This window comes from Mus caroli, unplaced genomic scaffold (assembly GCF_978045245.1).
Source record: "Mus caroli unplaced genomic scaffold, Mus_caroli_1 scaffold_5, whole genome shotgun sequence".
NCBI classification, from domain to species: Eukaryota; Metazoa; Chordata; class Mammalia; order Rodentia; family Muridae; genus Mus; species Mus caroli.
In genome coordinates, this window is record NW_028227260.1 from 94518203 (window position 1) to 94542939 (window position 24737).

The 24737-nt window shown below is 40.4% G+C and overlaps 2 protein-coding genes across 2 annotated transcripts in view; one reads left to right on the forward strand and one right to left on the reverse strand.

The window, feature by feature from the left end:
- The first annotated feature begins 11659 nt into the window (after nt 1-11659).
- On the forward strand, nt 11660-23241 carry Tex28 (testis expressed 28). The gene is made up of 3 exons (XM_021154104.2): nt 11660-12390; nt 21836-21971; nt 22816-23241. The coding sequence occupies exons 1-3, from the start codon at nt 11660-11662 to the stop codon at nt 23170-23172; spliced, it is 1224 nt and encodes a 407-aa protein (XP_021009763.1). The 3' UTR covers nt 23173-23241.
- A 365-nt stretch (nt 23242-23606) lies between these two features.
- Opn1mw (opsin 1, medium wave sensitive) overlaps nt 23607-24737 on the reverse strand; it is a 28019-nt gene continuing 26888 nt past the window's right edge. Inside the window, exon 6 of the mRNA XM_021153782.2 lies at nt 23607-23717. Within this exon, the coding sequence (XP_021009441.1) occupies nt 23607-23717 (111 nt within the window). The remainder of the gene's footprint in view (nt 23718-24737) is intronic.

Consider the following 24737-nt stretch of genomic DNA (forward strand, 5'->3'; position numbering starts at 1 on the left):
TCTTCACCCCTGCATCCAGCACCCTCTTTTGTAAATCAAAAAATCTGTTTAGGAAATTTCTCCCTGTACCAATGAGTTCAAGGCTTTTGCCCACTTCTCTTCTATTACATTCAGTGTGTCTGATTTTATGCTGAGGTCCTTGATCCACTTGGACTTGAGCTTTGTACAAGGTAACAAATTTGGGTCTATTTTCATTTTTCTACATACAGACTGCCAATTAGACCAGCACCATTTATTGAAGATGCTTTCTTTTTTTCATTGTATGTTTTGGCATCTTTGCACCCAACCAATGGACAGAAGTAGCTGACCCCTGTTATTGAATTAGGGAAGGCTGAAGAAGCTAAGGAGGAGGGCGATCCTCTAGGAGGACCAGCTGTCTCAATTAATCTGGATCCCCGAGATCTCTGACACTGGACCACCAAACAGACAGCACACACCAGCTGATATGAGGCCCCCAACACACATACAGTAGAGGACTTCCAGGTCTGTGTTCATTCAGAGATGATGCACCTAACCCTCAAGAGACTGGAGGCCCCAGGGAGTTTAGAGGTCAGGTGGGGTGGGGGGTGGAGACATTCATGTGGAGACAGGTGGGTGGGCAGGAGGTATGGGATGTGAAACAGTCGGAGAGTGGATTGGGGAGGGGGGAATAAAATATAGAGTGTAAAAAATACATTAATTAATATAAATAAAAGAAACAAAAAATCTAGAGAAAGATTATAAAGGAAGTAAACTATTTGAGTTCTTTCATGTCTGAAAAGGTTTCCCTGTGCATTCATAGTTAAGGATTTCGAATGTGGGCAGCAAGTTTTACCTCATATGAGGCCCTGGGTCCAATCCCTAGCATGGAAAAGAATGGGAAAGAAATTAGAGGTGGGGGAGACAATAGAAGAGAAGGCAAAGGAAAAGCAAAAGAGAGAGGAGAAAAGGAAGAAAAGGGAAAAAAAGAGTCCCTATCGTAGAAATGACTTTAGTATAAAATTCGAGGTTGGAAATCATTTATCCTTCAAGCTTCAAGTGCATTATCTCATCCCCCTCTAGTTGTGCTGAAAAGTCTGAAGACATTCTGAATTCCAATTCTTTGAATTTCACTTAATTTATTTTTCTCCAACAGTGTATCTCTTCTGGTCCTGAGGATACTATTCCTGATTTTATTGATGCTATTAAGAAGTCAGATTGCTATCTAAAAGTCATGGTTTTAAAGGTAATATATTTCCCACCTCTGGTTGTAATACTTTGTCTCTTGAGACAGATCTATTTCTGAGTTTGTTTGTTTTTTCTACCTGAAATTTATTAAACTTCTTAATGTGTGGATTTGTGACTTTTGCTAGTTCTAAAGATAAGTTCTTTTCAAATATTCATTCTGGCTTCTCACACTGGTACAGTGAAAAGATTTTTGATAGATCTCCTCATCCTGTCTTCTGTTTTTACTATTTAAAGTTTCTATTTCTGTACACTTCTGTGCTAGATCCCAGATACCTTTTTTCCAGGTCTGTTTTACTATTTATCAGTTTTCTCTAGTCATATAAAATCTATTAAATCCATCTATTGAACATTTAAAACATGTTTTAAAATTGCAGAATCTGGCATATGCACACAAAGGTGCAGAAAGCATAAACATATATCTTTTTTCATAAACAATATTTATTTATTTATTTTTAATATTTTATTAGGTATTTTCCTCATTTACATTTCCAATGCTATCCCAAAAGTTCCCCATACCCTACCCCCCCACTCCCTTACACACCCATTTCCACTTTTTGGCCCTGGCGTTCCCCTGTACTGGGGCATATAAAGTTTGCAAGTCCAATGGGCCTCTCTTTCCAGTGATGGCCGACTAGGCCATCTCCTGATACATATGCAGCTACAGACATGAGCTCCGGGGGGTACTGGTTAGTTCATATTGTTGTTCCACCTATAGGGTTGCAGATCTCTTTAGCTCCTTGGGTATTTTCTCTAGCTCCTCCATTGGGGGCCCTGTGATCCATCCAATAGCTGACTGTGAGCATCCACTTCTGTGTTTGCTAGGCCCCGGCATTGTCTCACAAGAGACAGCTATATCTGGGTCCTTTCAGCAAAATCTTGCTAGTGTATGCAATGGTGTCAGCGTTTGGAGGCTGATTATGGGATGGATCCCCGGATATGGCAGTCTCTAGATGGTCCATCCTTTCGTTACAGCTCCAAACTTTGTCTCTGTAACTCCTTCCATGGGTGTTTTGTTCCCAATTCTAAGAAGGGGCAAAGTGTCCACACTTTGGTCTTCGTTCTTCTTGAGTTTCATGCATTTAGCAAATTGTATCTTATATCTTGGGTATCCTAAGTTTCTGGGCTAATATCCACTTATCAGTGAGTAACATATATCTTAAGAAAAGGAGAAGGGGAGGGTCTCTGTGATGGGGGACTGGGAAGGGGGCAGTATTTGAAATGTAATAAATAAAAATTAAAAAGAAACTTTTATAAGATACCATTTCTTTCTCTTTTTTAAAAATTAATTTTATTTTTTACTTATTCCCTTTACATCCTGCTTACTACCTCCCTCCCAGTCACCCCCTCCCACAATCGTTCCCCCACCCCTCTGGGCAGGTGTGTGTGGATTCCTGGGTATCCCCATCACTTCAAGTCTCTACAAAGTTAGGCGCTTCCTCTCCCACTGAGACAAGACAAGGCAGCCCAGCTAGTAGAACATATCCCACAGACAGGCAACAGCTTTTGGGATAGCCCCATTCCAGTTGTTCAAGACCCACATGAAGACCAAGCTGCACATCTGCTACATATGTGTGGGGAGGCCTAGGTCCTGCCATGTATGTTTTTTGGTGGTTCAGAATCTGAGAACTCCAAGGGTCCAGGTTAGTTGACTCTGTTGGTCTTCCTATGGAGTTTCTATCCCCTTCAGGCCTGAACTCCTTCCTCCCATTCTTGCATAGGAGTCTCCAAGCTCCATCCACTGTTTGGATGTGGGTACCTATATCTGAGTCAGCTGCTGGGTGGAGCCTCTCAGAGGACAACATGCTCCTGTCTGCAAGCATAACAGAGTATCATTAATAGTGTCAGGGATTGGTGTTTGCCCATGGAATGGATCTCAAGTTGTGGGAGTTATAGGTTGGCCATTCTCTCAGTCTATGATCCATCGTTGTCCCTGCATTTCTTGTAGAGAGGACAAAATTTGTGTCAAAATTTTTGTGGATGGGTTGGTGTATCTATCATTCCACTGAAGTTCTGGCTACAGGAGGTGGCCTCTTTAGGTTCTATATCACCCATGTAGTGAGTCACAGCTAAGGTCACCTCTATTGAGTCTTGGGTGCCTCCCTTATCCCAGGTCTCCACCTCATCCTGGAGATGCCCCCGACTTCCTCACCCTTGTCAGTTGCAGATTTCCATTCATTTTCATGGTCATCTACCCATTTCTCCTGTTCTTCCCTGCATCTGATCCTGAATCCCCTACTTCCTTCCCTATCCCCCTTTTCCCAGTTCCCTCTCTTCATCTGCCTCTTATGACTATTTTATTCCCGCTTCTAAGTGAGATTCAGGCTTCTACACTTGGGCCTACTTTCTTGTTTAGCTTCTTTAGGTCTGTGGAGTGTTAGCATGGCTATCCTATTTTATGGCTAATATCCACTTAGTCAGTACATACCATGCATATCATTTTGGGACTGAGTTACCTCACTCAAGATAATATTTTCAACTTCCACCCATTTACCTTCAAAATGCATGGTATCTTGTTTTTTTATGTAAATTCAATTTATTTTTTGCCTCATTCTTTTTTATTAGATATTTTCTTCATTTACATTTTAAATGCTATCCTGAAAGTCCCCTATACCCTCCCCCCCACCATGCTCCCCAACCCACCCACTCCTGCTTCCTGGCCCTGGCATTCCCCTGTACTGGGGCATATGATCTTCGCAAGACCAAGGCCCTCTTCTCCCATTGATGGCCAACTAGACCATCCTCTGCTACATATGCAACTAGAGACACAAGCTCTAGGTGGGGGGTACTGGTTACTTTATATTGTTCCTCTTGTAAGGTTGCAGACCACTTTAGATCCTTGGGTACGTTCTCTAGCTCATTCACTGGGGGCCCTGGGTTCCATCCAATAGATGACTGTGACCATTCATTTCTGTATTTGCCAGGCACTGGCATAACCTCACAAGAGATAGCTATATCAGGGTCCTGTCAGCAAAATCTTGCTGGCATACGCAATAGTGTCTGGGTTTGGTGGCTGATTATGGGATGAATCCCCAGGTGGGGCAGTCTCTGGATGGTCTTTCTTTTCGTCTCAGCTCAAAACTTGTCTCTGTAACTCCTTCCATAGGTACTTTGTTCCCCATTCTAAGAAGGAATGAAGTATCCACATTTTGATCTTCCTTCATCTTGAGTTTCATGTGTTTTGCAAATTGTATCTTGGGTATTTTAAGTTTCTGGGCTAATATCCACTTATCAGTGAATGCATATCATGTGTGTTCTTTTGTAATTGGGTTACCTCACTCAGGATGATATCTTCCAGATCCATCCATTTGCCTAAGAATTTCATAAATTCATTCTTTTTAATAGCTGAGTAGTACTCCATTGTGTAAATGTACCACATTTTCTCTATCCATTCCTCTGTTGAGGGACATCTGGGTTCTTTCCAGCTTCTGGCTATTATAAATAAGGCTGCTATGAACATAGTGGAGCAAGTGTCCTTCTTACCTGTTGGGACATTTTCTGGATATATGCCCAGGAGAGGTATTGCTGGATCCTCCGGTAGTACTATGTCCAATTTTCTGAGGAACCACCAGACTGATTTCCAGAGTGGTTGTACCAGCTTGCAATCCCACCAGCAGTGGAGGAGTGTTCCTTTTCCGCATCCTTGCCAGCATCTGTTGTCACCTGAATTTTTGATCTTAGCCATTCTGACTGGTGTGAGGTGGAATCTCAAGGTTGTTTTGATTTGCATTTCCCTGATGATTAAGGATGTTGGACATTTTTTTTTCACATGCTTCTCAGCCATTATTCCTCAATTGAGAATTCTTTGTTTAGCTCTGTACACTTTTTAATAGGGTTATTTGATTTTCTGGAGTCCACCTTCTTGAGTTCTTTATATATATTGGATATTAGTCCCTTATCTGACTTAGGATTGGTAAAGATTCTTTCCCAATCTGTTGGTGGCCTTTTTGTCTTATTGACAGTGTCTTTTGCCTTACAGAAGCTTTGCAATTTTATGAGGTCCCATTTGTCGATTCTCGATCTTACAGCACAAGCCATTGCTATTCTATTCAGGAATTTTTCCCCTGTACCAATATCTTCGAGGCTTTTCCCTACTTTCTCCTCTATAAGTTTCAGTGTCTCTGGTTTTATGTGGAGTTCCTTGATCCACTTAGATTTGACCTTAGTACAAGGAGATAAGAATGGATCAATTCGAATTCTTTTACATGATAACTGCCAGTTGTGACAGCACCATTTGTTGAAAATGCTGTCTTTTCGCCACTGGATGGTTTTAGCTCCCTTGTCAAAGATAAGTGACCATAGGTGTGTGGGTTCATTTCTGGGTCTTCAATTCTGTTCCATTGGTCTACTTGTCTGTCACTGTACCAGTACCACGCAGTTTTTATCACAATTACTCTGCAGTACAGCTTTAGGTCAGGCATGGTGATTCCACCAGAGATTCTTTTATCCTTGAGAAGAGTTTTTGCTATCCTAGGTTTTTTGTTATTCCAGATGTATTTGCAGATTGCCCTTTCAAATTCGTTGAAGAATTGAGTTGGAATTTTGATGGGGATTGCGTTAATCTGTAGATTGCTTTTGGCAAGATAGCCATTTTTACTATATTGATCCTGCCAATCCATGAGCATGGGAGATCTTTCCATCTTCTGAAATCTTTGATTTCTTTCTTCAGAGACTTGAAGTTCTTATCATACAGATCTTTCACTTCCTTAGTTAGTGTCACACCAAGGTATTTTATGTTATTTGTGACTATTGTGAACGGTGTTGTTTCCCTACTTTCTTTCTCAGCCTGTTTATCCATTGTGTAGAGAAAGGCCATTGACTTGTTTGAGTTAATTTTATATCCAGCTACTTCACTGAAGCTGTTTATCAGGTTTAGGAGTTCTCTGGTGGAATTTTTAGGGTCACTTATATATACTATCATATCATCTGCAAATAGTGATATTTTCACTTCTTCCTTTCCAATTTGTATCCCCTTGATCTCCTTTTGTTGTCGAATTGCTCTGGCTAGGACTTCAAGTACTATATTGAATAGGTAGGGAGAAAGTGGGCAGTCTTGTCTAGTCCATGATTTTAGTGGGATTGCTTCCAGCTTCTCACCATTTACTTTGATGTTGGCTACTGGTTTGCTACAGATTGCTTTTATCATGTTTAGGTATGGGCCTTGCATTCCTGATCTTTCCAAGACTTTTATCATGAATGGGTGTTGGATTTTGTCAGAAGTTTTCTCAGCATCTAATGAGATGATCATGTCATTTTTGTCTTTGAGTTTGTTTTTATAGTGGATTACGTTGATGGATTTCCATATATTAAACCATCCCTGCATCCCTGGAATGAAACCTACTTGGTCAGGATGGATGATTGTTTTGATGTGTTCTTGGATTCAGTTAGCGAAAATTTTATTGAGTATTTTTGCATCGATATTCATAAGGGAAATTGGTCTGAAGTTCTCTATCTTTGTTGGGTCTTTCTGTGGTTTAGGTATCAGAGTAATTGTGACTTTATAGAATGAATTGGGTAGAGTACCTTCTGCTTCTATTTTGTGGAATAGTTTGTGCAGAACTGGGATTAGATCTTCTTTGAAGGTCTGATAGAACTCTGCACTAAACCCATTTGGTCCTGGGCTTTTTTTGGTTGGGAGACTATTAATGACTGCTTCTATTTCTTTAGGGGATATAGGACTGTTTAGGTCATTAATCTGATCCTGATTTAACTTCGGTACCTGGTATCTGTCTATAAATTTGTCCATTTCATCCAGATTTTCTAGTTTTGTTGAGTATAGATTTTGTAGATGGATCTGATGGTGTTTTGAATTTCTTCAGGATCTGTTGTTATGTCTCCCTTTTCATTTCTGATTTTGTTAATTAGAATGCTGTCCCTGTGCCCTCTAGTGTGTCTGGCTAACGGTTTATCTATCTTGTTGATTTTCTCAAAGAACCAGCTCCTCATTTGGTTGATTCTTTGAATAGTTCTTCTTGTTTCCACTTGGTTAATTTCGCCCCTGAGTTTGATTATTTCCTGCTGTCTACTCCTCTTGGCTGAATTTGCTTCCTTTTTGTTCTAGAGCTTTTAGGTGTGTTGTCAAGCTGCTAGTGTGTGCTCTCTCTAGTTTCTTTTTGGAGGTACTCAGAGCTATGAGTTTTCCTCTTAGAAATGCTTTCATTGTGTCCCATAAGTTTGGGTATGTTGTGGCTTCATTTTCATTAAACTTTAAAAAGTCTTTAATTTCTTTATTCCTTCCTTGACCAAGGTATCATTGAGGAGAGTGTTGTTCAGTTTCCACATGAATGTTGACTTTCTATAATTTATGTTGTTATTGAAGATCAGCCATAATCCATTGTGATCTGATAGGATACATGGCACAATTTCAATATTTTTGTATCTGTTGAGGCCTGTTTTGTGACCAATTATATGGTCAATTTTGGAGAAGGTACCATGAGGTGCTGAGAAGAAGGTATATCCTTTTGTTTTAGGATAAAATGTTCTGTAGATATCTGTTAAATCCATTTATTTTGTAACTTCTGTTAGTTTCATTGTGTCTCTGTTTAGTATCTGTTTCCACGATCTGTCCATTGGTGAAAGCGGGGTTTTGAAGTCTCCTACTATTTTAGTGTGAGGTGCAATGTGTGGTTTGAGCTTTACTAAAGTTTCTTTAATGAATGTGGCTGCCCTTGCATTTGGAGCATAGATATTCAGAATTGAGAGTTCCTCTTGGAAGATTTTACCTTTGATGAGTATGAAGTGCCCCTCCTTGTCTTTTTTGATAACTTTGGGTTGGAAGTAGATTTTATTTGATATTAGAATGGCTACTCCAGCTTGTTTCTTCAGACCGTTTGCTTGGAAAATTGTTTTCCAGCCTTTCACTCTGAGGTAGTGTCTTCTTTTTCCCTGAGATGGGTTTCCTGTAAGCAGCAAAACGTTGGATCCTGTTTGTGTAGCCAGTCTGTTAGTCTATGTCTTTTTATTGGGGAGTTGAGTCCATTGATATTAAGAGATATTAAGGAAAAGTAATTGTTGCTTCCTATTATTTTTATTGTTAGAGTTGGCATTCTGTTCTTGTGGCTGCCTTCTTTTAGGTTTGTTGAAGGATAACTTTCTTGCTTTTTTAGGGTGTAGTTTCCGTCCTTGTATTGTTATTTTTTCTGTTATTATCCTTTGAAGGGCTGGATTTGTGGAAAGATACTGTGTAAATTTGGTTTTGTTTTGGAATACTTTGATTTCTCCATCTATGGTAATTGAGAGTTTTGTTGGGTACAGTAGCCTGGGCTGGCATTTGTGTTCTCTTAGGGTCCGTATAACATCTGTCCAGGATCTTTTGGCTTTCCTAGTCTGTGGTGAAAATCTGGTGTAATTCTAGTAGGCCTGCCTTTATATGTTACTTGACCTTTTTCCCGTACTGCTTTTAATATTCTATCTTTATTTAGTGTATTTTTTGTTCTGATTATTATGTGTCTGGAGGAATTTCTTTTCTGGTCCAGTCTATTTGGAGTTCTGTAGGCTTCTTGTATGTTCATGGGCATCTCTTTCTTTAGGTTTGGGAAGTTTTATTCTTATAATTTTGTTGAAAATGTTTGCTGGCCCTTTAAGTTGAAAATCTTCATTCTCATCTACTCCTATTATCCGTAGGTTTGGTCTTCTCATTATGTCCTGGATTTCCTGGATGTGTTAGGATCTTTTTGCATTTTGCATTTTTTTTGATTGTTGTGCCCATGTTCTCTATGGAATCTTCTGCACCTGAGATTCTCTCTTCCATCTCTTGTATTCTGTTGCTGATACTCGCATCTATGGATCCTGATTTCTTTCCTAGGATTTCTATCTCCAGATTTGTCTTCCTTTGAGTTTTCTTTATTGTTTCTACTTCCATTTTTAGATCTTGGATGGTTTTGTTCAATTCCATCACCTGTTTGGTTGTGTTTTCTGTAGTTCTTTAAGGGAGTTTTGTGTTTGCTCTTTAAGGACTTCTACCTGTTTAGCAGTATTTTCCTATAATTCTTTTAGGGATTTTTGTGCTTCCTCTTTAAGGCCCTCTACCTGTTTAACAGTGTTCTCCTTTATTTCTTTAAGTGAGTTATTAATGCCCTTCTTAAAATCCTCTACCATCATCATGAGATATGATTTTTAAATCCAAATCTTGCTTTTCGAGTATGTTGGGGGTATCCAGGACTTGCTGTGGTGGGAGTACTGGGTTCCGATGATGCCGAGTCATCTTGGTTTTTGTTAGTAAGGTTCTTATGTTTGCCTTTCGCCATCTGGTAATCTCTGGTGTTAGATGTTCTAGCTATCTCTGGCTGGAGCTTGTTCCTCTGGTGATTCTATTAGCCTCTGTCAGCAGTCCTGGGAGTTCAGCTCTCTCCTGAGTCTCAGTGGTCAGAGTACTCTCTGCAGGCAAGCTCTCCTCTGGCAGGGAAGGTGCACAGAGGTCTGGAGCTCAGCCTGTGCCCATGTGTTTGAGGCTCTTTCCCACTTTCTCTTCTATCAGATTCAGTGTATCTGTTTTTATGTGGAGGTCCTTGATCCACTTGGACTTGAGCTTTGTACAAGGAGATAAAAAATGCAGATACCATTTCTTACTTGTTGTTCTTGGACTAGAGAGATGGTTCAGCCATTAAAGGCCAAGTTCACAGCCAAAAATATTAATTGATGTTCTTAATGCCTGTAAAAAGTAATAATGGTAAGGTAAACATGTAAGTAACTCTCTTCTAGACCAAGAATTGTTGTCTCCACCTCCCTTATAATCATAACCCTTTCTTTCACCTTCAGGGAAATCCTCCTCCTGATGCTCATGTGTAGCTTTAATTTTTTTTCAAACCTTATTTTTAATGATGGTTCTTAAACTCGTTAACCTCCCTTTTAGCCCACCATCTACCAGAGGTAGTGGAAAAGAAAGGATATGGGGGAAGTGGACCTGTTTAGAAAGTTTCTTTGGAGCAACTCCCATTTGTGTTGTCTAGAAATCAGCAGTTCAGTTTACAGGTCAGCAGCAGCTGCTGCTTGATCCATTCACAAACACTTCACAGATACCAGGTCCAACTTGATAGTGTCAGGACAGCAGACATAAATCAGCAGCAGTGGCACAACCTAGCAGAGACAACCAGGTCTCTGCCTAGGCACAAGTCAGCAGGAGGTACCCAGAGGAATGCGAAGAGAAGTTCTTAGCTGTGAATCTCTCAGCAAAGTGACAATCAGTGAAGATGAGACCAAACAGCTTTGCACAGCTAACTCTATAAGCAAGCCTAGCTCAGGCTTCATCACCGTCCATTTATCCCTATTATACCCTCCAAACATCATGTGTCCTCCATAGGTCTTGCCTCACCATGTGTCTTGCCTCAGCATGTGTGTTTGTCTTAGCTGACATTACTCTACCAATCAGCCTGAGTCCTCAGAAATGGCAAGAAATTGTAGCACGCCACCAGAAGTTTTTTGGTGCATTTCTATGGAATTCCAACAAATGGAGCTCAGCTATACAATATAAGGTGGATCAATATATGTGCATTGTAACAAAGAATCCTTCATTATGTGTCCTTTTATGTGCTTGCGTTAGCAGAACATCCTTTCTCCTGTGACTGCTTCAGCTAAGAGTTCCTTCATGAGTCTGCCTTAGCCATTCATCTGTGTCAACTTCAGGAAAACATGCCTTCATATGTTTGCCCCAACAAAACACCATCCAACACAACTGACTTTCCAAAGAACCCTTAAGTTTCCACTTCACTTATGATACTCATGACTAAGCTTTGTCTTTATAGTTTGTCACCTATGTAGACATCCCTATGCAAGATTACTTAGTTTTACACGCTCTTAAAATTTATCCAAACAGAACAAGATACCATGTGAAGTCTTTTGTTTGGTTTCTTCTGTTCACCGATATGCTTGTAAGAGTCCTTCATAAGCCTCAATGTTGTGGTTTATTTCCTTTGTTGTATAGTAGTGCATTGTCCTCATCTGACTCCCTGCCTACCTTGTCTCATTAATGCTCAGTAAATAATGTGTGGGACAAATGATTTAATGAATGAATAAATCTGTTAGCATAGAAATTTCTCTACCTTCCTCTCCTCCTATCTTCCAGAAATAGCAATACAGAAGCTGCACTGATTATTGTGAATAAGTTTATGGCTACTTTATAAGAACAGCCCCTAATAAATGAGAGACATAATTGGTAATTCTTGGAATAGATACTAGAAAGAGAGATTCAAGGGCAGATGAGCCTGATGTAGACATCAGTTTATACCCATCTGAGATTTGTAGTAGGATAATTGCAAGGAGTAGGTGTTGAAAAGTGGGGAATTGGGGCCCAGAAAATGAACCCCACCTCCCCACAGTCTGCATTGGGCTCATTGTGAGTATACAAATCGTACTCATTACTGTCTATGCACACATGTATTTTTCTGAAGTGACTCCATACATGTTCAAATCTTCTAATTGAAGCTCACATGGCATCTGTTGTATGTTTTCTTGTTTCTCAATGCAGGTGGAAAGTACCAAGAGCTCAAGTGCAACCCTCCCCCCCAACGTGCCCTCTTACAGGTCTCTGTCTTCCTTCCGTGAGGATTGCCCTAGTAGTCACACTAGCTTCTCAGATGGTGAGCTTGCCCACAATGTGAGGGAAGGTGTCAAGCATCGAATCTTATACCTCTCAGAGCAGTTGAGAGTGGAGAAGGCCAGTAGGGATAAAAATATCATGAGCTACCTCAAACTGGTATCCAAAGCTGACCGGCACCAGGCCCCACACATCCGGAAGGCCTTTGAGAGGGTGAACCAGCGCACCTCTGCCACTATTGCTCACATTGAACGAAAACTCTATCAGTGTCATCAGCAGCTGAAGGAGCTGGAAGAGGGCTGCAGTCCTACAAGCTCAGTGCTGAAAGTGGGCAGTGGCTTGGATAGCCATAAGCAGCCAAGTGGGAAGGTTTCATATTCCAAGTTGTCCAAGCCAAGTGGGGAAGATAGCCTGCCCATCAACTTTGCTAGGTCCTCTACTCTAGAGAGTCACTTATCAGAAATGCAGCAGAGGAAATTCTCAGACAAAAAGTATGTGGCCCAGCAACAAAAGCTGCTTTTGCAGAAGATGAAGGAAGAACTGACAGAAGCCGAGAAGGTCCATGCTAGCTTTCAGGTTTCCCATCAAAGCCTCAAGGAAAGTCATATGATTGATGTGCAGAGGATACTGGAGTTACTCCAGGAAAAGAAAACCAAGTAAGGAAAGCTCCCTTTTACATTTTGGTTCCCAAGCTAAGAAGCGGTCAAGAGATAATTTGAGATTCACCTATGAAGGGTTAGGAAGGAACCAGGGACAGTGTCAGGGTGAGGGCAGATGAAAAGAACAGATCTGTGCTCCTCTTTGGTGACTGTTACCTACAATGGAATGAGTGGTTCTTTTCTTGCCACCTCATGCTTTGTCCCTTGCTGGTTAAATTAGGGTACCTGCTAGAGAGTCTACTTGGTGTAGTGGAGCAATAGAGGCAGCCAAGTGCAGTGAGAGCCTAGCAGGCCATTAGTATTAGAAAGGCAATGCTCCCTATGTCCCATTTCTTGGGAAAGTTTGTTGAGACTCAGTCTGAACTGAAGTATGTTAAGCACTAGATGTATTAGATATTCAGTTCAAAAGTGACTACCTTTCTTGGATGTTTGTCTTCAGTATGCTGTGGTTCGAATTTATTTATTTTTCTCTAAGGCAAAACAGATATCCACTAACTTATAAAGAAGCAAGCCAGGAATTTGCTATGTAGTGATTTCAAGGCCAGTTTTCGATACATAGTAAAATCCCGTCTTAAAACAATAAACATCAAAATACAAAAATATAATCCCTCAATGGATTCATTGCAATCCTATTGAGTCCCTTCTCTGGTATCTCACAAGCCTTGTGTACCTTGCTCCGTCTCATGTCATTATCACCATAGGCAACCATTAATACAAGTCTCCTCAACAGCTTAGCAAGAGAGAGAAGGACTTGAAGTCAAGTTATGGGTCCAAGCTGAGAGCCCATGTTTTGTTCAGGATGGCTCTCTAGAAAGCTCTCTGTAGATAGCTCTCTGTAGTTGCTCTCTTGAGAGCTCTCTCTACTTGAGACAGCTCTCTTGCTAGAAAACAATTCTAAAAGCTCTCTGGATAGCTCACGGATTTTCCAATCAAAGTCAAAAAAGCTACTATAAAAATTCTTGAATTTTCTAACCAAATCCAGAAATTTTAGAAAAATTCTAAAAGTAATTTTTGGGTTTTTGATCAAAATCAGAAAGCCAGAAAACATTCTAAAAGAACTATGTTCACTCTTTAGACAGCCTTCTCTGGATAACTGCTAGAAAACATTCTAAAAGTGTTGTGTTAGTTCTCTAAGTAATTCTTTTTCTCCTTCCTTGGTATCTTTCTGACAAGCTGGTTCATAGTGCAGTTGCCTCTGTTTTTCTAGGTCTGAGAAGCCCCTCAAATAATTAGTACTGCATCCTTATATATTGCATAGTTGAGAAATTATATATTTTTGAACTTATGTTTTTAGAGTTCTTTCCCACAGCCTTAAGGGCTATTCTGAAGGTCTCAGCATTTACCTTTTGCTGAGACATTAGCCACATCCTCACCTCTTGGACTTATGCTGTTTCTGATTATCATGGAGTTAGTAACCTTGGTAGAGAGAACATTCCTTGAAGGAGGAATGAAATTATGTACATTATCATACAAACAAGTCTTATGCCTACTGAAACCATCAACACTTGTGGAGGTCCATGCCCTGCTGGCTCTATTCCAGGGGTGGGAACCATGTCATTCCATTCTTTACATGACTGAGCAAGACTTGGAAGTCTTATTTAGAAAGTCCTTGACTATGTCTATTATCTTAAAGCATTTTCTACCCTCTCCTTTTATAATTTCAGCATTTCAGGTCTTAAATTATGGTTTTTGATCCATTTGAGATTGATTTGTTTTTAATTGGGTGAGAGATAGGAACTAAGTTCCATTATTCTAGTGTTCACAGTACTGTTTGTTGAAGGGGCTCTTTTTCTTTAACACACACACACACACACACACACACACACACACACACATCTACATCCCCCCCTTTCCCTACTCCCTTTTGCTCTGGCCCCACTTGCTCAGACTACCCTCACTCTGGGCCCTGCTGGCTCGGGCGCATAAGTTTATTTGTTTCTTATTATGGATGGTTGTGAACCACTATGTGGTTGCTGGGATTGGAACTCATGACCTCTGGAAGAGCAGTCAGTGCTCTTAACTGCTGAGCCATCTCATCAGCCCATATTTACATTTCTTGTAAAAAAAAAATCAGATGTCTATAACTGTTGGGGTCTGGGAATCATCACACAAACCACTCAGACACCAATCTTACTCAAATAGGGATGGTTTATTGACCACACACTCCAAGGCTGATCAATCCATATAGTCCATACTGGGGAGCTGAACTACAACCCCCAGCTAGAATCCTATAGATGTTTTAAGCTTGAAATCCACAAACACCTGCCTGTGCCAAGTTATTCCACCAATGAGGATTTAGGGGTAGGGGATTTCCTTAGGAACATGTATTTGTTGTACATTTATCATGTTCTCATTGGTTGGGATATTCAACTATGGTGGGGGACTACATGGCTCAGTGACTGAAGGTGCTTGCCACAAAGTCTGGTGGCCTGACATTCTGAGTTTGATCCCATGGGTGGAGAAATACTGACAAGTCATTCTGATCTCCACACGCACTAGAGTATTCATGCCCACACATACACATGTAAAAACAATTCCCAAATGCCAATGGTTCATTTTAATCTGTTCTGTGTATTTATTACTAAAAATTAAGGTAACAAGATTGCCTTTATTAAAAAATTCTGCAAACTAGGAAATCCAAAGGTTTATTCCAATTACCTTCTAAACCAAACTACCCCAAATTCTATTTACATTCTTCCTTAACCCCAGACTTGAGGCTTCTAAAGCTCACAGAATACTTTAGACCCATTCTTTTTTGGGTCAAAAGTCATTCACATGCATTCAAACTTCACACATTCTATATAATTTAAAGGTTAACAAGTTTAGAGGAGATGCTTCAGCACCAGGAAAACTTTAATCTTAAAAAAAACCAAACCCCAAAACTTTGGGTTGTGAGCCTAGCCTTTAATGACTGAGCCATCTCTCCAGGGCTCAGTGGGAGGGGATGCACTTGGTCCTGTGGAGGCTTGATGCCCCAGAAAAGGGGGGATTCTAGAGGGGTGAGGTGGGACTGGGTGGGCAGGTAGGAGAGCACCCTCTTAGAGGTGAAGGGAAGGGGAGATATAATGGTGTGCTCGTGGAGGGGGAACTGTGAAGGGGTAGGTATTGTGGTAAATCTCTCCAACCCAAATATGCCCCGGCAATGAACACACAACTCAATTAATATGAATACATGCTGTGAGTCTAGATTGGGCAGATCTACTGCTACACTACCATCTTCTCCATCTATGAGACCCCTTAGAACTTACCGTTTCTCCAGGCTATGTGCTTCTGCTCCACTTTTCTTCTTCCTCCTCCTCCTCTGTGTCCTCTCCCTCTTCCATTTTCTCCTTCTTCACTCTCCCCATCTTCCGACCCACCTCCCCTTTATCTGCCCAATCATCAGCTCTCCTGTATTTTACAAATTAAGTTGGGCAGCAGGTTTACATTCCTTGTTCGCAGCCACTCACAGGAGAATGGAATTAACATCAAATATAATTAGCCCCAGGGCTATCCCCAACTTGGGGGGGGGCAACATTTGAAATGTAAATAAATAAAATAATTAATAAAAAATAAAAAAGAAAGAAAAATAGCTTTCAGATCTGCTGCATTGCATTATTAGCAGTAAGGACTGCATACAATTTCAATTGACTATCCTATTTTTTTTTCCTATTTTAGCTCACTCTTCTCTTTATACTAATTTCCTTAAAACTTCTTAGCTTAGGTTTTTTCTCAATCCAAATTGCCTCAGACCTTCTGGATCCCTTTGTCTGCATGGAATGGGTCTCTGGGGCAGGTGGGCAAAGTGTCAGATGAAATGACAGACAGATGCACACAGGAGAGGTTGTGTGGAATCTGAATGTAATTTGTCAAATCGAGCATCAAACTTTTCATACAGAAGAAAATAGGGAAGTTGGGTGACACACCAGCAAGATACAAAGAGGTTACTGGATTCTTACACAAAACAGAGGAATATAAACACAGAAGGTCTGACAGGAACCACCTGGGATAGAATTCATTGTTAACAACTGGGATCAAAAAGAGTTCCACCTAAGATCCACTTAATCTTAGAAGCCAGGGTCAAGGGCTTCGTGCCCTTGCCATAGTTCCTATTTTAGTCTATTATATAGTCCACTTTCCTCCTAGGCCATTGTAAATACGTGTGTATGGGTGTAACTCAGCTATCTATAGTTCTAAGTATCTACTCTGGTTCCTTCTTAGGTCTCAAACTTCCTTCTTCCTTGGTGATGGTAAATTCCTGTGTAGGGCAGTGACTTAGCTTTTATTCAAAGTGATAGTGTAATATCAGAGGTAATTCTGAATGTCACGGAATAGGCAACATTCTTACTGAATTCCAAGCCCATGGTCTGCTCAAGGACTTTCTAGGACGTTGGAACACTGGTGAAGGCTTAGCTATGTCAGAATTCAATCTTAAAAGGCACTTATAATAAGATAATACTAAAAGAGAGCACGTGGATCCATACACCAGACTAACTCGGGAATAGGGTATGAGTATATGGGTTAAAGAGAATGCCAGACTGCAGGAGGTGAGTTTCCGTGAAACTCTCTGCCTCGTGAGTGGCTTCCAGGCCTCTTGGCCTGTCAAGCTGACTCGACCAGAGTGCGTGGCACCAAATAACTCTTTTCATCCTTACTACAGGATCTCTCTGCATCAACAATAACATGTGGACCCTTCTGGGAAAGGCACTTTGAACTTTCCCTAAGCTTTTTTTCACTTCTGTTCTTTACTGATCTGTTCTCAATCCAATGATGGCAACAATGTACTAACTACTTGGCACTGGGGTTGGTGGTCAGCTTTTTCAAGACCTGGCTATGGGGAGGACTCTGCATGAGGAGTTTCTGGATCCACAACTGGGTCAAACATCTCTGATGGGTCCTCCATGGCAATTGGGCAGAAGCCTCAGCTAGCAGAGGAGAAGTGAGACACTATTTTCTTTAGTTCTTTATAATCCACATTCATTCTTTATGAAATGTCTGGCTTCCTTATCTTGGAATACTTCCAAGGTGTTGATGTACTATTACTTTTTGTCTTGTGGAAGTATTTTTTTAAAAGCCCTAAAAAACTCAACTTAAGGGAGAAAGAGCTTATTTTGGCTCACAGTTTGAGGGTAAAGTTCCCCATTTTAGGAAACTCATGGCAGAAGGAGCTCAAGGTTACCCATAGTCAGGAAGCAAACAATGATGAATGCTCATACTTAGTTCTCTTTCTCCTTTTAAAAGATTTTTATTATTAAATTTATTTAATCCTATAAGTATGTGGGCACATGTGGAGGTCACAGAAAAACTTTCAGGAGTCAGTTGTCTCCTTCCACCATGTGGAATTGAACTCAGGTGGTCAGACTTGGTAGCAATTCCCTTTACCAGCAGAGCCATTGTATACCTATTTTACTTCTAAAGGATATCTTTGCTAGACTTAGAATTCTGGGTTAGAATTTATTTTTTAAAAATACTATGCATATGGAAAACCATCCATTTTGGCTTCTCTTATTTGTGTTGAAAAGGCTGTATTAATCCTAACAAATGAGAATAAAGACCATCGACCCAAATTTTTGGTTGAATTAAACAAGCTTTATTTTCTATTAGACAGGCCTATCTCCCTGTAGTGGGGTCTGAGAGAATAGCATTTAACATAGGAGAAAGTGGGGTTTATATAGTGCAAAAAACTGCAAGGCTAGGAGGTTTCTAAGGGTTTTTGGTTACATAGGAACTAACTTTTCAGGACATCTGAAAATTATTTGACAGAACATCTTATCAGGGTGGAGTCAGGGTATGGTTAGAGTATAGTGTGTGAAACATGTCAAATTCCAGAAAGTGGGTCAAGACATGGCCAAACTTAAGTTTTGCAGAAAACAGGAATGACTATTTTAACCTTGTAATAAGATGTCTTCTAGTCTTAAGATGGAGTCAGGCTGGTCCATTAGCTGCTACTGTTTTGATGGTGGTGTTTTGAATATTATCACTTTTATTTTCCTCTGGTTCTTTTTTTTTTTTTTTGGAGTTTATAGGGTTTTGTTTTGAGACAGTTTTTCTTAGTGTAGCTCTGGCTAACCTTGAATTTCTCTGTTTTGGTGTTCATTGGTTTTGCTGTGATGATGCTGTGTGTAATTTTACTCATTTTCAACTATGGTTTTTAAATGTTGTTCTTTCTCTGAAACCTCTTTTTATTCTTGTTCTTTTGCTGGTTTCTCCTACTGTATATGACCTTTACATGTGGAAATTCCTCAATCAGCCAAGTTCTGCAGCTCATTCTGCCTCAAGTTGTTGGTTGTGGATTTCACAAAGAAAGCACAGTAGGCACCAGCTGGTGACTGGAACATCTAAGACTGTCTGTCATGGGGGAGGAGAGAGAATGGAGGATATTGGATTGATGAATCTGATGCCAGTTGTCATGGAACTCCTTCTGGGGTTAGTAGAGGTAGCAGAGTCTGGTACAAAGGTCAAGGATCCCATTAGATACTTTAGACTCTCAGGCCCAGTGGCCTTTACCTTTACTCTATTCCAGTCAGTTAGTTATCCCATAGTCATAGCAGAAACTTTGCCAGTCCTCCATGACATTACTTATCCTTGGCATCTTCAAGCTCTGACTTCTCTTGTTACTATCCTTGTCCAAACTCCTAGAGTTTCTCATTCCTCTGTTATATGTTCTTTAGTCTTCATTAACCCACTGGGATCTTTACCTTGCCACTTCATAGTTATGATAATTTAGTAAGATTTTCATAATTTAATATTATTCATTATTATTATCAACCTTTAAAGTTCAGATTGATCCAATGACTTGTCCAAGCAGGTGTTAGAAATAAGGTTTTCTTAGGGTGAAATGATCTCAAAACCAGTCCTGAGCCATTTTCTCCAAACCTACCCATTTATTTATATATATTTATTTATATATTTTTTCTTATTTCTTAGAAATTTTCATAGCCGGGTGTGGTGGTGCACGCCTTTAATCCCAGCACTCGGGAGGCAGAGGCAGGCTGATTTCTGAGTTTGAGGCCAGCCTGGTCTACAAAGTGAGTTCCAGGACAGCCAGGGCTATACAGAGAAACCCTGTCGAAAAGAAAAGAAAAGAAAAGAAAAGAAAAGAAAAGAAAAGAAAAGAAAGGAAAAGAAAGGAAAAGAAAGGAAAAGAAAGGAAAAGAAAAGAAAAGAAATTTTCATGTACCATCATTATATTCATTCTTTATTCTCCAATATCTTCCTGGATGCACTCATTCTCCAAATCATCTTCTTCAACTTCTTTTTCTTTCTCCTCCTCCTTCTCCTTTTACTCCTCTTCCACCTCTTCTTCTTCTTCTTCTTTTTAGAAGATTATCTTGAAGCACCCATCTTAGTCCTCAGGCTCTTACAATCTTTCTGCCACCTCTTCTATCATGTTCCCTGAACCTTAAGTGTAGGGGTTGTATTGCAAATGTATTGTTTGGGGACAGGCACCCACAGTCAGTGATCTCTGCATTTTGACCAATTGCGATTTTCTCTAAAGATCCAAATCTACTTTAATAAGAAGCTTCATTAGTGAGAGATGAGAGCTAGATTTTATTTTCTACTTTATGTGTTTTGGTGTTTTGCCTGCATGAGTTTTTGTGCATCATGTGAGTGCAGTCTTCAGAGAGGGGTCAGACCCCCTGGGTTTAGAGTTACAGACAGTTGTGAGCTACCATGTGGGTTCTGGGAATTGAACATAAGTCCTCTAGAAGAGCAGTAAGAATAGAATCTCTCTGACCATGGGTTAACAACAGCAGTATCTGCTTTCCAAGCCTGTTAGGCTCCTTAGAGATTTATTTACTTGTTCTGAGATAGTCCTCATTTGTAGCCCAGGCTGTCTTCTAATTTATTATCTGGAGTATTGGAATCAGAGGTGTGTGACACCACATGGGCTTTTTAGGTGGGATATTAGGCATACAGTGTCTTTCATATAACTGCCATCCCACATACCTTATTGGATTCTATCAGTCCCCAGATGGACTTCTGATGAGTTGTTTCCATTCATCCTCATGACTCTCTGGCTACTCACTCCACCTCAGTTTTCAGTTTTCCAGCCTCCGCTCTGCTCTTTCCCTATAATCACGTGCCTCAAGCTCCTGAGTTGTGTTCTTACTCTATTAGCACTATCTTCATTGCCTGTTTCACTATCCAATTCTATCTGATGCTTGTTATCATTATACCTTCTTCAAACACTTTCTAATTTGGAGTCTAGCTGTGTCAACTATCATGGGAATTCTCCTGTCTTACATGCCCCCCTTTTTATTTTAATCCCCATGGCTTTACTTTGTACCTTGGCTTGGGGTGACATAGTAACTACCATGTCTGTTCTACATCCCCTTCTGTATCTAGCTCTCAGTCTTGGACTTCAGTTCCAAGATGAAAGCCACTGGATTCTAATTGAAGATGCTAATAGTCACTTCTCAGAAATGGGCAAGACTTGTACCTTTGAAAGAAATTACTTATGTTAGACAGGGTAAAGCTTGTTTTGCTTTGCTTTGTTTTGTTTGTGATACTAGAGATTGAATCCAGGTCCTATCATGTGTGACTCTCCCCCCTGACCTTGGGGGCAACCCTGACTTTCTATGTGCTTCATGGAGGAGTCACCAATTCTATCTTCCCACCAAAGCATACAATTTTAGTACGGTCTTAGTATATTCAGAGTTAATCTATTATCCAATCTTGCATCCAGTTGTATGGACTAGTCAGATGTTTGCCTCACATGTGTAAGGCTCCAGGTTTCAAACTCAGTAACACACACCCTCAGTAACACACATAAGCTTGCATGCACTCACACAGATTCAGGGGCGCTCTCTTGGTACCTCTTACTCCAGCCTCTTTGTCTGACGTCACTACCCTCATTGAGGTGTTAATCTTTTCCATGCGTGTTATAATACTTTCTTGTTTATGTTTGTATATATAAGAGGTAGTATATTTTGCTTATATTTTTCAATATATGGGTTGAAATTTAATTTGCATGTCATGAAACAATAAACCCTACTAGCAGTCATTCCTTGTCACTCCTGGTTCCCAGTTCCTGGCACCCACTCATATGACTCATGTTTGTGGATTGCATACAAATGGAACTTTACACAATGAGGTCTTTATAATAAATATTCATTTATGGAGTAGCTACTGCATCTTCAACACTGCTCCTGGGAGCATTTGGGGGGATAGCTTAAAATTTAATTTCTATACTTTCTAGTCTTTTGCATACTTGGTAAAATAGTAGAGAATAATTGTTAATAAGATCTATTAGTGTAAGTAGTTTAAGTATTCCCAGGCAGAGATAGAAGATCCATCCCCCTTTGACAGAATCCTAGGTGTGTGTGTGTGTGTGTGTGTGTGTGTGTGTGTATGTTTGTGTAGAGATGTTATTAGTAAATCCAGCTTCAGGTTACTCAATGCCAGCATGAGCTCTGAGTAAAGGTACAGAGGGAGTGTTACTTTCTCTCTTGCATCCTAGACAATCACTGATGGAAAAACAGGTGAATGATCACTTGCAGAAATACCTGGATGAGATTTGCCACCTCAAACAGCATCTGGCATGCACTGAAGAGAAAATGGCCTATTTGTCCTATGAAAGAGCCAAGGAAATATGGGTGAGGGCACTGGGGAGAAAGGACTAGTGAGAAGGATATGGGGATGAATAGATGTATTTGGATATGCCCAAGCCAAGGCAAGAGAAGATATAGAGCTGTGTCTGGCTTGATAGTATAATAGTAACCTGGTTTAGAGCCAGCAGTGTCCACCCTGCATGCCTGTGTGAACTCCACTCCTTACCATGCAGCCAAGGTGCTTTGGAGACTTTGGACAGTGGTTCTCATCTTGTAGGGTCAATTACTGACTCATACCCTGGAGTCTCTGACCTATAAATCAGGAGTGAGGCCTGACAAGCCCAAGGAATGCTGGGGTGTTTGCATTGCTAGTAGAGAGAAAGCCTTTGGGAATCTCTTCTTGGGGTCTAGCTTTTTGCCCCTCAGTCTTTTCCACACTCATAGCTCCTACTCCTGTTCCTGGTTAGACCTTTTTCACCTAGGTTTTCAGTCTCAGCAGTAGATAGTTCTCACCAGGACCCATCAGCCCAGCATTCCACAGCAATTGTCTGTCTCTGCTGGGCATACCCAAGAGGTTCTTCCCATCTTTCCTAAAAGATTCAACTCATCAGGTATGATGGCACATGCCTTTAATTTCAGGACTTGGGAGGCAGAGGCAGGCAGATCTCTGAGTTTGAGAACAGCCTGGTCTATCTAACAAGTTTTGGTCCACGTGGAACTATACAGAGAGATCTTGTCTCAAATAAATAAATCAACAAGGAAGGAAAAAAAAAACAGAAAAACATCTTAACAGTGCTTTTTGAACACCGCTAAACAAATAAATTACTAGATTAGATAAGCACATTTCTGTCTGGCTTCTGGTGAGTATATGTGTGTATGTTCCCTGCAGGATGTAATGGAGACTTTCAAGAGCAGAATAACCAAGCTAGAAACTCTACAGCAAGCTACCCAACTGGAGATGATGGCCAGCCTCAGAACCCGTCCCAAGGACTTTTTGTTCAGATTCATAAGCCTGCTTCTCACTCTGACCACCATCCTCTTGCTCATGGTCTCTACATTGTGTTCTTGCCCCTTGCCCTTGCTCAGCTCACGCCTGCGCATCTTCATTGTATTTATGATCATTGGGCTTGGGACTTTGGCCTGGCAGAAGCGCCATGTCATCTCTATTATTGACTGGCAGGCCTGGGTCCCCTTTAAGTGGAGACCAGACTTAAAGGATGCTAAGCCTCCATCAGATGGACACTGAGGGGCAAGAAGTGCCATTCACCTGAATTTCTTCCTTTCAGTTGTTGAGGGAATCCAGTAAGACCTCTTTGGAAAGCTACTTTGTTGCTCTCATTTTCTTAATTCTGTAACTGCAAGCCCAGTGAGATACATTGCAGATGCCCACTTGCCTTCTCCTTCCAGTTTTCCATTCTCTTTTCATAATATCTACAGACACGGGGACTGGATTAAAAGTGGAAAAAAACCCACATATGTTCTGGTGTCTTTGCCTACATTGTATTCCCTCCAGGTCTAGTTCCTGAACACCCAGCAGCTTAAATAACCTCACATTACAGACATCTCTGGGACTTGGTTGGTTTGAGCAAGGAGAAATTATGTTTATTTCACAAGGATATATGAGAAGGGAGGTAAAACATGGCCAAAGCTTTGATGGATGGGACAGGTTGGAGGCAGACTTTATGCAGGTGACACTGAAGAGACAGATGAGACTTCTGTCTTGGAGGTGCTGGAAAGTTCAGAGCTATCATCAACCTTCTTTCCAAAGAGCTGTAAGATGCAGTTTCGAAACTAGAAGGACAAAAAAACATATTCAGCAAAGCAGAAAGGGCTAGTGCACTGTGCTAAAGGTGCAGTTTGGGCTGTTCATGAATGTACACCTTCCCTTCTCCCATTAAGAATATTATGAGTGGGATGGGGAAAACTCAGCTCATTCTTTACACCTATGAATGGAGGAGGTCTAAATCATCCAATTCAGCAGTTAATGGTGATTGTAGTTGAATTGTGACCTCTCCTAAAATGTATGGCAAACTCTAATTACTGGAACCTGTAACTGACTTTTTTGGAATGGGGATCTTTGCACATGTATGTTACAATGAGGTCATACTAGATTAGCATTATTACTAGTCCAATGAGCAATGTTCTCATGAGAAAAAGATTTAGATCTACTTTGAATAATAATCATCCATTAAAGAGATTTAAAAAGGTACTTCCACGGGGAGTGTTAAATAGTCCAACTTTATGCCAGTATTTTGTGTAACAACCATTAGAAATAATTCACAAGCAATTTCTTCAATCTATTATTTATTGACATTTTGTTGCCTGATTCTGACAAAGATATTTTAAAGAGTACTTTTAAGGTTACACAAAGAATTCTGCCATGCTGGAGGCTATAGATTGCTCCAGAAGAAATACAAAGAGGAGATTCACTTAGTTATTTGGTTATAAAATCAGTCAACAAAAAAATCAACCACAAAAGGTACAGATCAGTGGGGACCAATTACAAACAGCATACCTGAGAGCCCTGGAACAAAAAGAAGCAAACTAACCTAAAAGGAGTAGAAGGCAGGAAATAATAATAGTCAAACTCAGGGTAGAAATTAACCAAATAGAAACAAAGAGAACAATACAAAGAATCAGCAAAACCAAAAGCTGGTTCTTTGAAAGAATCAACAAGATAGATAAACTCCTAGCCAAACTAACTAAAGGGCCACGAGGCAGTATCCAAATTAATAGAGTCAGAAATGAAAAGGGAGACATAACAGAAACAGGAAATTCAAAAATTCATCAGATCCTACTAGAAAAGCCTAT

Bases quoted from the DNA above. Each gene is read 5' to 3' on its own strand.
- Tex28 (XM_021154104.2), top strand. From the start codon at position 11,660: ATGCAGGTGGAAAGTACCAAGAGCTCAAGTGCAACCCTCCCCCCCAAC. The intron at 12,391-21,835 runs GTAAGGAAAGCT...CTTGCATCCTAG, and splicing joins CTCCAGGAAAAGAAAACCAA to ACAATCACTGATGGAAAAAC. The intron at 21,972-22,815 runs GTGAGGGCACTG...TGTTCCCTGCAG, and splicing joins AAAGAGCCAAGGAAATATGG to GATGTAATGGAGACTTTCAA.